The following is a 16790-nucleotide window of genomic DNA, read 5'->3' on the forward strand; positions in this document are numbered from 1 at the left end:
TTGGGAAATTGTGGTTTAAATAGTAAATGGAATGTCTAATTTAATCAGAGGAGTGGCCCGTACCGATCCAGATCATTAGAGATATTCCTTCAGTTTAATCATGTAGATCAATGGATATAAACCTACCTTTAGGCACATATCGTTGACAGAGCCACTTAGCTGGAAAGTTGTTTATCCAGTTCACTAACCCCTTGTTTGGATCAAAAAACCCGTAAGTATAACTAGAGTTTTGAAACGGAAGTGTATACTGGGATGACCAGGGAAGTCTCGTCGTACGGGTGGACGATGCCACTTCCCATTTCCAAGCACTCCAATCTCCAGCTTTCCATGTACCAGTCAAGCCTACCCACACAGCGGAAATTCCCTTCACTGTCAGGTTTGCACACGTCACCTGAGCCATTGTGTGCACAGTCGCTAGAGATCCGCCATATGATTGACATTCTGCTTTTGCTTCTGTCCAAGTTTTCCGTTCACATTGAAAGGTCCAATCGACTTGCCACGTGCGAGCACTGGTTAGAGGACAGGCATCCCATTTCACTACACAGAATTACAATTTATGCAGAAGCAAGCACAAGTATATGTATATGGGAGCAGTGTAAACAGAAAGAGGAGGTCAATGAAGGATAGAACAAGATTGGATGATGATGGTGGTGAGCGCAGGGGTGGAGAGGGAGGTTTCGGTTGATTGCGAACATTGTACAGATCCCGATATTATTGTTGATCCCGGGAAGTATTTAATTAATTTGTGAGAAACCCAAGGTACTGTGATGTATAAAAGTATTTTGTTTTTGTGTATGCTACTTGTGCTTGTACACTCAATGGTGGAGTCCCCAATTTGCGTAACCCAGGATTATGCATTCAGAAGAAGCATTTTTGCGCGCTCAACGTTCTGACTTTAAGAATTCCTGCCTTACACTCTTTTATCTCCCTGAAACGGGATTTTGATCGCGTGTTATTTATTGTTGTGAATACAACAGACATCTCCATATACTGTCCTCGCGCAAAAAGAGCCATCTCTTGGATAGTTCACTCTTTCTCAAGTTATGCCCCATTCTCTAAGAGACAGTGAAAACACCAAGCTCCCTCTCTCTCTCTCTTGATTAGTATAAACCCCTCCCCCCGTAGTTTCAGGATCAATATCCCAGCTCTCATTGTCGTATCGATGAATCGTATTAGTTTACAGTAAGCTTTCGGCTCGGTGTTTTCTTAGGCTTCGGCCCTTAGAAGATTCCCTTAGTACACGTTTTCGAACAGCACCCTCTTTTGAATAGTGCTCCCCATTTTAACTGGACAAAAATATGTGGCCCAGGGTGAGTTTTAGCGCGAAAACATAATAATTCCTATAGATTCTTTCCTGAAAAGGAAATAGAATGAAATGATATAAGTAAAGAAAGACAAATTTGCAACCGTTAGTGCAAGGACATCCGCACGTTCATTTTCTAGAAGTTACCACACGTTTCTCCCTGTCTTCGCCCTATACCGGAGTTTTAACGTTTTCTGCTATGGTCCAATTTCGTCAGCACTGCCTACCGGACTTAGAATAGAGATTCTGCCATCTGTCCTATGCGCTCTTAACGCTCCTCGCACTCTCGGAGCCTCTTCTCCACGTGTTCCATCAACCTATCGCCTTCAAATCCGTACCGAATTTCCTTGGCGATAAGGCTGACTTCCAAATTAGTTTGTTCCTCTGCCATCCTTGCTTCAATCCTGGCGTAGTCGTCAAATGTTGTGAACCCTTCTGATTCTCTAAATTGTCAGGAACGAGTGACCACACGGCACGAGGACAAATATTTACTCTTCAACAGTATTTTTCACTTCGATCAACTAATAACTAACACTAAAAACATCTTGTAGTTATAGCGTGAAAATGACAGCGTATATCTTCTCTCCCACTTTAGTTTTTTTTTCACACCTCACCTTGTATACTTCCCACTATCCGATAACTTATAAGTAGTTTGTTTCTCCGTATAGCCTCTATTGTGAGACGATTTTCCCTGATGATAGTCTCAAGAAAATCGATTAGGAACAACCATTTTAGATACATGTATTCTCATTCATCATTTTGTAATGTCCGCTTCACTTATACAGTAAAACCTGTAACTAGCGACCACCGTGACTAGCGACCGGCCTGGTACTACCGACCACTTTGTCAGGGACGGACGGTCTCACATTCAAAATGCACTGTGACTAGCGACTACCTGCTGAACGCGACCAGCGACCGCCTTTTCTTGTGCCAATGTCGAATTTTGACCCGTAACTAGCGACCGCGATGTAGCAAATCAAACATTGCTTGAAGCTCCTTCTCGAAATTTTGAAGATTTTCCATGGTCGTTTCGATACTACAGCTGGACAAATGAGCGCAGTCTCATTCTTACTGTGGAATCAGTGTGGATTGCACTACACCTGTCATAATTTCAAGTGCTGTCAAGAACAAACATGATAGGAAACGTCTTGGAGAGCGCATCCAAAGCGCTCTTTGATCGATGTTACTACTCGAAGGAGAAACTAGGACTGAGCGGCTCTCTGTCGAAGTGCAATCACACAGCTCAGTCACTAGGTCACACTGACAGTCTGTGCTGGCTAGCTAGCATGCTACGGTACTCACCTGTACGGAACACAGGCCAGGATACGATGGCGGATAATAGTCTACAGTGAAGGTGCGAAAACTCGCAACATCGCCGCATCACGTAGATCTACTGGTACACACCAGTACAGTTTACGCTACACTACATCCAAGTCGGAGCGACTGTGTTTCCACTGTAGATCTACACACTTATACCAGTTGCCAGTGTAGTCGCACACAGATGAGGATGGAGTCGATAGTGACTAGTCCACTGCCTGGCCAGGCCAGCGCTGCTCTGGAAACCCAGTGAGTCGACATACGTATACGTGTCAAAAGGTCGTATCGCTTCCGGTGTATAAAAAAATTGGTTTTCTCTCTCTCCAAGTGTTGTATGATCCGAAAGAAGAATGTCAGTGCGCAAGTGGTGGGGGATTGTATTATCTGCATTTTGACATACATATCATATAATGGGATCCATATATGGTCGCGCGGTGCAAACCTCTAACTAAAGACCACCTGCCACTAACGACCACTTTTCCGGGCAGCAAGGGGTGGTCGTTAGTTACAGGTTTTACTGTACTATTAATCGCATTAATAGAGTTATTGTACCCTCGTCGCCTTTTCATATATCAGAAAAGCTTACACATACAACATGCAAATACAGCGCACACAGCAAGTCGCACGTAGCGCATGTAGCATATACTTATAAAATACATACTGAGTCCGAGGTGTTAACGAGAAATAAAAAACCGACACAAAACCCGAGGCGAAGCCGAGCGTTTTGTGGAGGTTTTTTATAATTCGAGTAAACACGAGGATGAAGTATGTATTTTAATTAAATTATACTTATAAAACCGATTTTCGTACCTATTTCGGTGCATGCTCGAACTTACTCCTCGTGTTTCAACTTTCTCCTCGTGTTGTTTATTTTGGTTTACGAGTGTAATGGCTTCTTCAACGTCCACTGGACGTTTTGCGTCCGTTTCTGAAGAAGAAAGGAAGACAAGGTACTGGCGGAAATCCTCGAAAGGTTTTACTGCTCCGTGAGAACTCATGACGAGAAGGAATATAAACGGGCCAGTCTAATAGCGGCAAGAGGAGCCTTGCAGAGAGAAGTCAATGACCGTGACCGGGGCTTCGATTTGAAGCGTGGCGTGTTTGTCAAGGCCAACAAGCTCCTCGATGCCGTCCTCAAGGACAAGAAAAAAGGAGGCCGCGAGGCTCCTGTATGCCACAAGGAGAGTTTGTCTGATGGCGATTGGCTGCTCATCAAAGAATATTTTGCTGATGGGATGACGACAATGGACCCACGCAGGCTCTGAGTGAGTAGCTCAATTCTCTCCTTTTGATCATATGTATGTGTCTCTCATCTTACCATTCTTGAGTGGACTATTTAACCTTTCCAGTTCAATTTGTGCTCTTCTGATCTTGCTCTGCATATGTTTGTACTGTTTTCGTGAATACTCTTATCTCTTGTTCTCATCTACCCCTAAAAAGAGGTTTTTTATACAGGTTTTTTTTATAGCCGGCAGGTTTTTTATACAGGTTTTTTATAGCCGGCAGGTTTTTTATACAGGTTTTTCATAGCCACCAGGTTTTTATACAGGTGTGTATGAAGTATAGAAACGTCTAACCCTACACGACAATCAATGGAGGTTTTTATAAGTATAATTTAACACATCGTAAACATCAGCGGCACGGCGGGGTCGAGATACAACTGCATTGAAACGAACAACATGTCACAATCGAGAAAGCCTTTCACACTTGAGAACTTGTGGGTTCATAACAGCCGTGGTAGATTGCCCGAAGACAAGGGACAGCTGGCCCAGGTTTGTTGGGGTTGGGTTTGAAAATCTCTATTTTACACACGCATTTTCTGATTTCTTCTCCAGCGTATGCTTTATTGAATTTTAATCCATTGTGTTAATTTGCCCGTAAAAGAGGCCTGGATAGCTGGCCCATGGTTGACAAGCCGCATTGCTATGCTGTCACATTGTGTGCCTGCGTAGCGGGTTCTTACTGACCTCATTGCGCTATGTGATTCACCTTTACATCAGGCAACTGCTGGGTCAGCTGCCCCATGTTCATGTCCGTCATACCGATGTAGTGCAAGACGCGGTCGTTCTTCCATAGGCCCATCGCCAAGATGATAATCAACATAAGTACAGCTGCAGTGAGGTATCATTCTCCCTAATCAGGCCCCATGCGAAGACTTTCAAGAAGAAGATTGCCTCATGAGTCCAGCGGGGACGAAACGTGCTTTACAATCGAGCTACTAGTATGTCGTTGCTGTGTTATCTACTGATGTATATGGATTCCCCCATGCCATATTTGACCTGTAGTTCATGTACTCCCGTACTAGATTTGTACCACAGTTGTATGACCTCGTACCATAACGGCGTGCTTGCTTGGCTTGGGAGATACTTCCGTGCTTCATGTGTTTTGCCTCTTCAATTGTGTTTCCCAACTCAGATTGGCTTTATAATAAATGTCTTCTTGCTAACTGTAGACATATCATGGCGCAGTGGACAGTTCGTTCCTTGTAGAACTCACCTGTGTGTTTAGTTTCTCGTGCTTTGTGTTTGCACCTTGTTGTGTTGCGCACTGGTCGATTTTTTTTGTAGTTCGTTCGTGATACCAGCCTTTGCGTAGGTTACGACCACGATGTCCGACTCAGAACCTGCTCCTGACATTGTTTCCCTGACCGCGATGTTGGCGGCACAAATGAAGTCCTCCGAGGAGAGGGAACGTAAAATGGCTGACCTGTTACAACAAACTATACAACGACTGACACAACCAACACAACAACCCGTGCAACCTAACACCACATCACCAGCTCCAAAGCCTGTCTCTGCGGAACGACCGATTTTCCTGTCGTCCTCGACATTAGCCGACTTCACGGCATGGCAGGAAATGTGGCGAGACTATTATGAGTGCCAGCACCTGTCAGCCCAGAGCCGTGAGACCAGAGTGTCCTCGCTGCGGCAAGCTCTAGATGAGGAGCTGCGCAGATTTCTCCGCGAGTGTATAATGATGACTCCACCGAATCCCGATGCGGACGATGTGATTTATGCAGTCAAGGAATAATTGCGACGGCTGCGCAACCCACTCCTGGATTGTATGGCATTTTACGACAGGTGTCAATCGAAAGGCGAGTCTTTCGATTCTTTTTACACTTCGTTGAAAGAATTACACACTAGCTGTGATTTTCCGGACGTTGGTTTTGTGCTCACAATGTTCAGCACACACATGTAGTACCTGTCGCACAAGCCTGACACGTGTGCTTGCTGACACCCTCCATGACAGGATTGTCATTGGAATTGGTGACCACGCTACCCGGCACCAGCTATTGTCTGCCAAGGACTTGACCCTGAACGATGCAGTCACAATTTGCCGGGCGGAGGAAGCGGCTACCACGACGAGCAGCAGTATCCCGTCCACCAGCCAGCTCAATGCTGTGCGGCGGACCGCGTACCAACGCAGCAAGCAACAATCCCGACAGGGACAGCCTGGCAGCAAGATGTCTGCACCTGTACTGCCATCTCCATCCGCTCCCTCGTCAGGAAGCGACACACACAAGAAGTGCCCCAATTGCGGCCGGAGCCCGCACACAAAGTCTAGTTGCCCTGCCAGCGGCAAGAAATGTAATGGCTGTGGCAAGACTGGTCACTTTCTCGCTATGTGTAGGTCGTCGTCACAATCGGACCGGAACGTGAAGCATGTGGGCCAACTGAAGTTGCAGCGTACTCGTCTTGCTGCGCAGCCTGCAGTGCATGTGTCCACCTGTTTGGCCACTGAGGATCAGGCAGTCACGTTACCCTGGGTCCCTGATACTGGCAGTGACGTCGATGCCATTGGCGAGCATGATCTCGAACTGCTTGGCGGGTTCCCCGAGAACCTCGACCATGACCCAGAGTGCGTCCTAGCGGCATCTGGAGAGCAGTTGCAGAACGTCGGCAGTATTCGTGCTTCACTTCAGGTTGGCGAAGTACAACACAGTACCGTAATCCACGTGTACAAGGGTCTGGACGATGCTCTTCTATCACGTTCGTCCTTGAGTGCACTCCAGCTCCTCCCGTCAGATTGGCCTGCACAGTACCCTGCTGCTAATGCTGCCGCGCCACCTGAGGTCCGTGCTGTATCAAAGCCTGTTGTCAATCCTACTCTGCTGATATCGCTCGTGTTCGCGATGAGCTACTGCAGGAGTTCTCGGACGTGTTTTCCGACACTGGCTTGAAGGCGATGGCAGGTCCTCCAATGGACATCCAACTTCAGCCAGATGCTAAGCCGTCATGTGTCCATACCGCACGCCTGATTCCGTACGCGTTTTGTGACGAGGTCAAGTCACAACTGGACACAAGGGTTGTCGATGGCATAATCGAGCCTGTCAGTGTGCCTAGTGAATGGTGTCACCCAATTGTACTCGTCGACAAGAAAGGTACCTCCGAGAAACGCCTCACCATCGATTTCAAACAACTGAATGACCAAGTCCTGAGACCAGCCCACCCTGTTCGCACTGCTCGCGATGTGGTTTCTGGTATTGGATCGGCACAGTTCCTCACCAAGCTTGACGCAAGGCACGGATACTGGCAAATCCCACTGAGTTAGCAGGCATGTCCAATGACCACATTCATCACCCCATACGGGCATGAGCGTTGTAATTATATCTCAGGTGTGTACCTGAGAGAAGTAGAATAAAACTAACTCTTGTTGATTTCACCCCGCCTACCACTCGGCTACCTGTTACACATGGTACCATGGTGAGGCTGGACATTGCCTGAAATCGATTACAAGTACACACGCCACTTTGATGATTCAGGCGAAAGGATCTACTACTTAAAATAGTTGGAGCTACTCTCCCCGTCAACCGTCCACGGATCATCATCTTCAAACCCGATCCAAAGCTATTCTTGATCACCGTATGACGCCGGTTTAACCCCTGCTAGCACACGGTATGGTTTCAGTGCAATTTCTTACGTAGGTGCTAACCGGTGGAATACACAGCCACCTGCATACTGCCTTTCTAATTCACCTGCTGAATTTCGATCATCCTTTAAGAGAGCATGTCTGACAATACCATAATATGTGTGCAATGGGATCTCTCCGACTCCACTTAAACATTTGCAGGTAGGTTCCCTTTGACGTATGGATCGATTTTGCAAAGCCCTTGAAAAGGTTTCTGGAGGGAACCTTGAAACTTGGCCATCCCTCAAAATGGCCGAAATATCACATTATTTGTCGGTCTAGAAACGAGTCACGCCACAGCTTCTACGAACAAAACTCCATCAAGCCAAAATTGCCTCACCTTAAAAGAGTTCCTAGAGCAGTACCGCTTAGCCACGTCAGGATCCCAGAAGCCGAGGTCCATCATCCCCTGACGCCACATATCATCGTCATGAAAATACCCAAATTACAAGCGCTGGCAAAACAGCCAGCTACGTCCTCATTTGAACTATAAGAACTAAGAACTATACCCCGGCAGATAGTAGAACACCTCTTCTAGCGCTGAGGCCAAGTCCACCCTCTTCCGTATAGGGCTTTCGTGAAATAAACTTTTCTTTAATTTTTCCACTCGACCATGCTGAAATACGGCCAAAGTCATACCTGTGCAGGAAAGCTCCACCCACCACGTCTCCTCAGCAATTACTACTCCAACACTACTCCCAGCGCCGCAAAAAAGTGTATTGTTGACACTGACAAGAAAAAGAGGTGATCACTCTCGTGATGGTACTGCGCTCAAGAACATGCTGACATTGTTGTAGGCCTATGAACCGGGACTTTCCCTGAACATGTAGTTCTAAGACCAGTGAAATGATGGTAAGATCACGTTCTTTAGCAGTTTAGGACGTAAGGAATTTCTCGAGCAGGACACGCGACAAGTGCGTGCAGCCAATGCTGATCCTGTTCCAGTCAACACAAAGTGACCGAGCTAGCAGCTTTTGTCGAGCGTCGACATGAAACAAGGGACATTATACTGTTGGACTGTGTTCGGGATTGCAGGAAGTAAGTGTGAAAGACGAATAACTCTCCATGCTGTACAGGGGCATATTTCAACGGCTTGCAGCCATTGCAACACTCCTAGGACAGTTTGTGTGGGGTTCTCAGCAGATCAAGCAGGAAATGCAGCTCATCTTACCTCTTGAAATAAAATTCAAAAACCACGCCCAGGACTTCAGTCGCTTTTGCATAAACAGTCACCCAACAAATTGTTGGTGGCTCGAGGATAAGCTTGTAGTTTGGAGTAACACGTGATCACCGCTGCTTTTCCAACAACACACTATGTTGTGCAGCGTTGGGAGTAGTGTTGGAGTAGAAATTGCTGAGGAGACATCCCGGAGGGGCGAGCTTTCCTGCGCAGGTATGACTTTAGCCGTACTTCAGCACGGTCGAGTGGAAAAATGAAAAAAAAGTTTATTTCAAGAAAGCCCCAAAAGGAAGATGGGGGACATGTCCTCAGCGCTAGAAGAGGTGTTCTACTATCTGTCGGTGTATAGCTACTGCCAATTGAGAACGTAGCTGGCTGTTTTGCCAGCGCTTGTAAATTAGCTATTTTCAAGACAATCATTTGTGGCGTCAGGGGTGAAGGCCCTCGTCTTCTGAAATCCTGGCATGGCTAAGCGGTAGTGCTCCAGGAACTCTCCGAAGGTGAGGCAATGTTTGTTTGATGGAGTTTTGTTCGTAGCTTGTTCGTATACGCTGTGGCGTGACTCGTTTGTAGACCCATAAAATCAATAGGTTGATATATAGGCCATTTTTGAGGGTATGCAAATTTTAAGTTTCCCTTCAGAAAATTGTCAAGGGCTTTGCACAATCGATCTACACCACAAAGGGAACATACCTGCAAAGTTTGAGCGAAATCGGAGAGATCCACTTTCCTACATACTTTGGTGTTCTCAGAAATGCTCTCTTCAGACATTCCTAGGGTTCCCTGTAAAAAGGTGATGACGCCTGTTGGAAATTCCTCATAAAATAAGATAAGAATTACATAATAAAGTAATGACTTACCTGGCGGAGTGGTGATGCGAGTGGATTTGGACTGTTCACTGTCTCCGTATTCATTGCTAATATACGTACTGATGATGTAGGTGGTGTTTATAGTCAAACCTGTTAAGGTGACTCTATTAGAAACGCTGCATGCTGAGACCGACGGCAGTTTCCTATTCTGATCAATGGCTGGTCTTCCGGCCGCACAGTAATGAAGTATGGGAAGGTTGCCTACTTCTATCGGACTTAGCAGCACGGTGATGGCAGAACTGAAGATGCTCGTTTCGAGAGGCGGTTTTGGTGCTGAAAGTGGACAAACACATAACATGTACGGTATTTCAGGAAGAATTGACAAGTGACACACAGTTGTGTTAGCTGATTGCATTATTTGTTTGTTGCTTACACGGAACAATGGTGTTTATTGTGAAAATGAGTTTTTCAGTTTTCATAGTCTGATGGTAGCCCCACCCAGCTATGATATAATCACAGATTGAAACTGCTCCACAAATGAATCGGTGCCGATGCGTTTTGTATGCGATCATGAGCCAACAGTGTTGTTAGGTTCCCACTTCGAATGTGTCTTTCTCCCTATCAGTATAGAGCAGGTAGCACCCCTTCGTGTGCCCTGCACCCTATTTTGCACCTTTTGCAGACATTTGGCCAGAAGTGATTTTCAATGGATACACGAGCTATGATGTTGTGACATTGGCATAATCCGCAAATCATTTTATTTTGACGTCAGGAAGCAGAAAAAGAGATCTTCAACGTTTAGAGCAGCACCTTTCTTCTCAGATCTTTGAGTGTATAATAAAATAATTGTGTGACAGGAAAAACGTGTCAGCCTTTACAGTCATAAGCCTGTGCTGAAGTCTTGATATCTCTCTCTATCTACTAGTCTCTCCCTGTTCTCAATCACACTTGCTCTGACGTAAACCCGCACCATCAATCACCCACCATGTTCAACCAGTTACCAAACGAATGTGCACGATATCGTTTGCATCATGATGGTGCATGATTGTGCTCATTAGTTGATTGTATTGACAGGGTTTAAGTCTCATGAAAAAATGTTTATCACAAAAAAACTAACGGAATTGAGTGAGAAATGAATGAATTGAGAAGAGATGGTAAGACTTCTAGATATAATATAAGCAAGGTACGTTCGGGCCTGATTGGAAATTTTTATTTCCATTGCTATCAGGTTCGGCCTCATTTCCCCTGTGCTGCGCTGACGAGTCCACAAAGGACGAAACAGTTCTGTCCGCAGATTGATTATTTCGTTCCTGCTCTTGTAGCAGTTCAACACTCTTGCGTGGGGTAGTGCCTTTGCTGTTTGCGTTATGCAGAGCTCACTGACTTCTCAGTTTGAGCACTCTGGCAAGGTACATTTGGGCCTGATTGGAAATATTTATTTCCATTGCTATCAGGTTCGGCCTCATTTTCTCTGTGCTGCGCTGACGAGTCCACAAACGATGAAACAGTTCTGTCCGCAGTCAGTGAGCTCTGCATAACCCAAACAGCAAAGGCACTACCCCACGTAAGAGTGCTTAACTGCTACAAGAGCAGGAGCGAAATACTCAATCTGCGGACAGAACTGTTTCGTCCTTTTGTGGAAAAATGTATATATATATTTTGAAAGGAAAGGATATATGGAAGTGAGTTAATAAGAGTAACTCTCTATCACTGTAACCAAATACTATATACAGTCAGAAAGTGCAAAGACTTGGCACAAAAATGACAGAGTACTGAGACATTCGACGTCCTGACACCTAGCTCCAACACAACTCCGTAGCGCTAACTGTCAGCCTTCCAACTTGGAAGGTTCAAGGGTATGGAAATACCAAAGACCAGCGGAGCGAAAACGAGCACAAGCTACAGTCTCAACGGAACAAAGTGTCTCGATTCTTACTTGACGATTACGAGACCAGTAGGTAACTTGACAAAACGGTCTAACTACAATTCGATATCTATGTACTCTGTCAGGTTTGTGCGTAGTCTTTTCACTTTCTGACTTTATATAGTATCTGTTTACAGTGACGGAGAGTTACTCTCAACTCATTTCCATATATCCTTTCCTTTCTTAACTCGTATCCTTGTGTCCTTTTCCTTTCTATATTTATTATTGGCTCAACATCCGAGTTTCCGATAATTATATAGATATTAATATTTACTAGGGCAGCTCCCACAGACCATTTGATTACTATCCTGGACGTGAAAAAAATAGCATTAATAATAATTTCACGGTTTGCCTAACATCGGCTAGAGGCCGAGTTTTCCGCATCCCTATGAACGCCATCACTTTTCAAAATGTAAATCTACATTCATAACCATATTTATCGCAATAAATAGAGTAAACTGCACACCCAGTACAAATACCATTAACAAAACTTGTTTTCTGGTATAAAGCCTGTTCCTTGAAAGTTTTCGTGGCCATCTCTTCAGAGGGATTACTGGCAAATCAAAATAAATTCAAAACTCAATATAATATATGCACAATACAAGTAGGGACTTAGGTACTATTTAGCGCGAGCACTGAGAGCTGAAAGAACATTATACTCGTCAACGATATCAGATGACAACGAATAAGATAAATACACAACCAGAAAGTAACAATGCAATCCAAAAAGAAGCGAGAACTACTGATCTAAATTCACAAAAAAATTCAAAGTAAACGAATTCTTTTTCTGCTTGTACAAGATCGGTTTGGTATCTTTGAATATCTTTGACTACGTTAATGAGACCAAACGGAAACGGCCAATCATCAGTATACATGTAACTAGAGCGACCATCACTATTCTGAACAAAAGGGGTAGCATCAGAATATTCATACACCCTTACAACAATATCAGAACCAGTACAAGCTTTGAAGTTACGGAAGAATGCATGGTTACTTTCTGGTTGTGAATTTATCTCATTTGTTGTCACCTGATATCGTTGAATGTTATAATTTTTTTAGCCCTCTGTGCTCGCGCTACATAGGTCTAAAGTACTTCTTGCATTGTGCGTATATATATTGAGTTTTGATTTTATTTTGATTTGGCAGTAATCCTCCTGAAGAGATGGCCACGAAAACGTCCAAGAAACAAGTTTTGCTAAATGTGTTTGTACTGAGTGCGCAGCTAACTCTATTTATTGCGTTAATTACATCTCCACGTATGCTTACACTTGTAGGGAGGAAAAGGGACCAAGACACTTCATGTAACCCTATATTCCAACCGAGTCAATAATTACATTAGTCAGCCTAAACGTATTTATGGAGAAAATAACCCCATGATTTAATTGTTCAATGGAGCATCTTTTGCGAACATCAGACCAAAGGAATTGGCATGCTTACGTTCATTGCCGTGATGATACAAACATTCCGGTCACTGGGCTTGGATGATTAATGCAGTCTTCTTTCATCTCCCTCTAGTAACAGAATTGACCTTTTTTAGTAAAACGTTTCTGATTTTGGTTATGTACCTCTTACCTTTTGGCAATGTTCCAATGTAGTCTTCTGGAGAGACGCTGCTGTGTATTCCGATCGTAGTGTTGTAAAATGCTTGGACTCGGTACAACGTGTTGGAACTTAGGTTTCCGAAAACTCTGGATACATTTGTGTCACAGACTGGAGTCGTGAAATTTGTGCTGTTTTTCCCGTACGCAAAGCAGAATCCAGTTATCCACTCCCGAAGTATGTGTGGCTGCAATATCCTTGCCGAGATCTCAGTTGCCGTAGAGTTGAGAGTTATATTGGAAGGCGCTACATGGGAAAGAACAAAACGTGTAACTTTGGACCGGTCAATGTACCAAGCAAAGCGTTTCAACTGGAAGTATAGACTGAAGTATCTTCCACCACTGGTGTCGTTCACGCTTTTCAAATTCATGCTGCGATGAAATGTTTCACTACTGTTGTCATTAATTTTACAAGTTTGGGTTTCGAGGATATAAACCAGTATCCAGAGTTACGGAGTATCCATAGGTACTGTTTTCTGATGATCGCTTAGTGCGTTAAACTCGAGAGTAAAACACTTTTTGCATCCTCTTATTACTGCTTGATTGCGGAATATTCTAGAGGAATGAGGTCTGCCGACTGTGGTCAAAAGAAGTTTGGAGGGCATGACGAAATGTGTGGAGTTTTATGTCCTGAACAGAATTCATGAAATTCAACAGCATTGGAGTTTGGAATCAGCAGACAACCGGTTTGAACAGAAAGATGATGAACGAACACACGAGCGTGTGGTACCGAGCAGGAACACATTTTTCCCGTCTCCAATAGTTCGGTGAGGATATTTTGGTTCAGCAAACCTATAACAAACCTCAGGCCAAGAAGTCTAGAACATCTTCTATCCCAAAACCCCTCTCTCTTATCATCAACCATTCTCTATCACCCGAGGTTTATCCTGTTGAGAGTAATCATGCAGTGGTTGTGCTCACATTAAGAACAAGTCAAGCAGGTAGGAACCTGGTAACTATCGCCCTAAATCTCTGCTGGACACCAACTCCACGATCCTTGAGCATATAGTAAATATGGAATCGGCTGTACCATCATATTGCACCACTGCTCAATTATTCCAACAAAGCAGAATCCAGATATCCATGCCCGAAGTATCTGTGGCTGCACTGAACGTGCGAAGATCTCAGTTTCGGTGGAGTCGCCAGCTATGTTGGAAGGTGATAAATGTCAGAAAACATAGCATGGACCATTTGAACTGCCAATGTAACGGGAAAAAATCTGTTGAACCTCTATATTGTTCACTTTGATATCACGTAATTATCGGTCGGCAAGTAAGCCAAACGGCTTGGCAATACAGGTCAAAACCCTCACTGGGGAAATCGAGAAAGTGGAATTAGAAACTGGAATCAAGATACATGAAGTTTGAAGATGGAGATGAATTAATGTTAGGAACCAATGAGAATTTCCTTGTCAAACGTAACGAAAGTGAACATTACAATACTTTGATTTCTTTGTCCGTCACCACTTTACATACGTACCATGTCGCTTCAGCTGATTCTGGTTATATATTATGTTTACTTATCTGAACTGTGTTGTCATTTTGGTGGCGCCAATCTCCTTTTATCTTCGCACCGGGTATGATGGATAAATACACGGCGAGCACTATAGAGGTAATATGGTTGTAGTGGTCGCTGTAAACGTCAGGGGCCGAGTTACATATTGGATTGGCTAAAGTGCATTACCCTTTCGAAACTTCATTTATTGCCAATTGCCCATAGTATAATTTTTGAATTGTTTTCTTCTTTACACAGTGAATGCATTCGATACTATAGTGTTGTAGGTCCGGGAAAGAGCGAAGTGTTGAAAGTCAGGGATGTATTTCTTAAACCAGTATTACTAACGCTACACCGACAACTACACGTTAGTGAAGTTAAAGCTAGTATACCTTACCATTTGGTGTATATCTCTGACAGTAGAAACTTAGCTTCATTGTGCAAGATTCGATTCCGAAACCATCTTCTTCAGGTGAAAAGTAACCACATTTTTGCTGTCCACTAACTCCTGTTATTGAATTTTTCCAGGGAATTGTACTCGGTGTGGATGGAACAGGCAACACCCATGTCCAATTTTTAGATGGTCGTTGTAGAGCAACCCACACATTGCAAGTATTGGTTTCGCAGCCATAAGAGGCATTTCTGCAGTTATCGCTTGAGGAACTGTTGCATTGAACATTTCGTGGTCCAAGCACTGACCTTGCGCACTCTGTATGGTTTATGCTCTGGAGATTGGCCAGAATGCTGCCTCTCCCTGCACACTCGGTGGTTGCCTCATCAAATGTCTCAGGTGTTGAAATGTAAAGTAACTCCATGAGTCCAAGAGATTTGCTCATGGAGCACACGTACCAGTTATCTTCACAAAAACATAGATTGCATTCCGACACAGCCATAATGAAACATTTGACATATACATGTATAGGAACATTCGAGCTACCTGAAAAAGATTGCTCAATACACAAAATTCCACGCAGTTCAAAAGCAACAGGCAGGAAAACTTGAGGAATGGGGTTGTTCAACTCTGAATTGAAGTCTCAAATAATAATTTGGGCGGTTACCATCAAAGATTTCCATTTTCAACTGACGTTTGTTTGTTTGCAAGTTTGGCTGGTGTGAATCGACTATTATTGCGCGAGTATTTTTCTCGGCTAACATTTTGGGCTGAGTGTTTGAAATCTATCGCAGCAGAGATTTTTTTAAGCTAAAGTGGCACAGGGAGTGTAAGACGGTGGAAAAGAAAATAGGAATTGATTGTTGACGGTAGGTGATTTAGAACTCAGACTCTGACATTTCAACGCCCGGATAATTTGAAGGCGAATATCTTTGTTGTGTTGGATTGGGATTTGACAATTAGACTGTATCTGTAGGAGAGTTGGTGCAGTGGGGCTGTGTCATTATTTTAACGTGCACATTTATGTGAAAACTCCGCTCCATGGTGGTAAATAAAAACTGTCGAATTTGTCGTGCAAGCAAAGGTCAGAGACTGAAAGGTGGATCATAGTTTCTCCCCTGCATGTCTTCCGTATTATCTCTAATATAAGCACGGTCCTTTATTTTTTCAATGTACCTCCGCCCCGTGCTATTAATGGAGACGTTCTTTTATTGGAGACTGTTCTTTTATTATTTCAACCTCATTTAAGAGGCATGTTGCCATGGCCAAATTCATGTCAGACACCCATTTCTGTTTTTTCGCCGGTACAGATAATGAATTTACACAGTGTGCTTATATAGACTGAGCACTTTATTTTTTAAATGCCGCCCCAAGGTGTTCTATCTTTGGAGACGTGCTATTATTGGAGACTGTGCATATATTCGAGATAATAAGGTATGTTCGAAACGATAATTATATAAAAGCAACGAACCGTAATCCCACTATTCAAGAAATTACGCAATTCTCATCCATTTGCGTCATCCAGCATAAAACGGAGCATAATAGTTTTCTGTACGCGTTCCTGAACCAGCAGGAACGGGAACAATTACTTTGATCCTTGAACCACCAGTGCAATGGCATGGACAAGTCCATTAGCAAAACAGCACCAAACTTGCATAGGCGCTTTGTTTGCAAAAGAAAACCAAACATTCACAGGAGCTTAGTTGGGCACAACTCAAGAGAGGGATTTGTTTTTATCCACTAGCTCTTAGAGATTGTTACCCTCTGACTCTCTGAGACAGTGCAACTATTCCCCAGTGGGGTATAATCGCGGGAGTCTGGTTCTCGCTTGCTTATCTAGGGAAGTATCACTCGGATAGATAATGG

The 16790-nt window shown here is 44.0% G+C and overlaps 1 protein-coding gene across 1 annotated transcript in view; it reads right to left on the reverse strand.

Moving 5' to 3' along the window:
• The window catches only part of LOC135825716 (uncharacterized), a 65631-nt gene extending 50157 nt beyond the window's left edge, over window positions 1-15474 (reverse strand). Inside the window, exons 1-4 of the mRNA XM_065338338.1 lie at window positions 14931-15474; window positions 13014-13286; window positions 9569-9850; window positions 127-537 (exon numbers count right to left, since the gene is read on the reverse strand). Of these exons, the coding sequence (XP_065194410.1) occupies window positions 127-537; window positions 9569-9850; window positions 13014-13286; window positions 14931-15426 (1462 nt within the window). The 5' untranslated portion in view covers window positions 15427-15474. The remainder of the gene's footprint in view (window positions 1-126; window positions 538-9568; window positions 9851-13013; window positions 13287-14930) is intronic.
• Between the last annotated feature and the right edge of the window lie 1316 nt (window positions 15475-16790).

Source organism: Sycon ciliatum, chromosome 10, assembly GCF_964019385.1.
Source record: "Sycon ciliatum chromosome 10, ocSycCili1.1, whole genome shotgun sequence".
NCBI classification, from domain to species: Eukaryota; Metazoa; Porifera; class Calcarea; order Leucosolenida; family Sycettidae; genus Sycon; species Sycon ciliatum.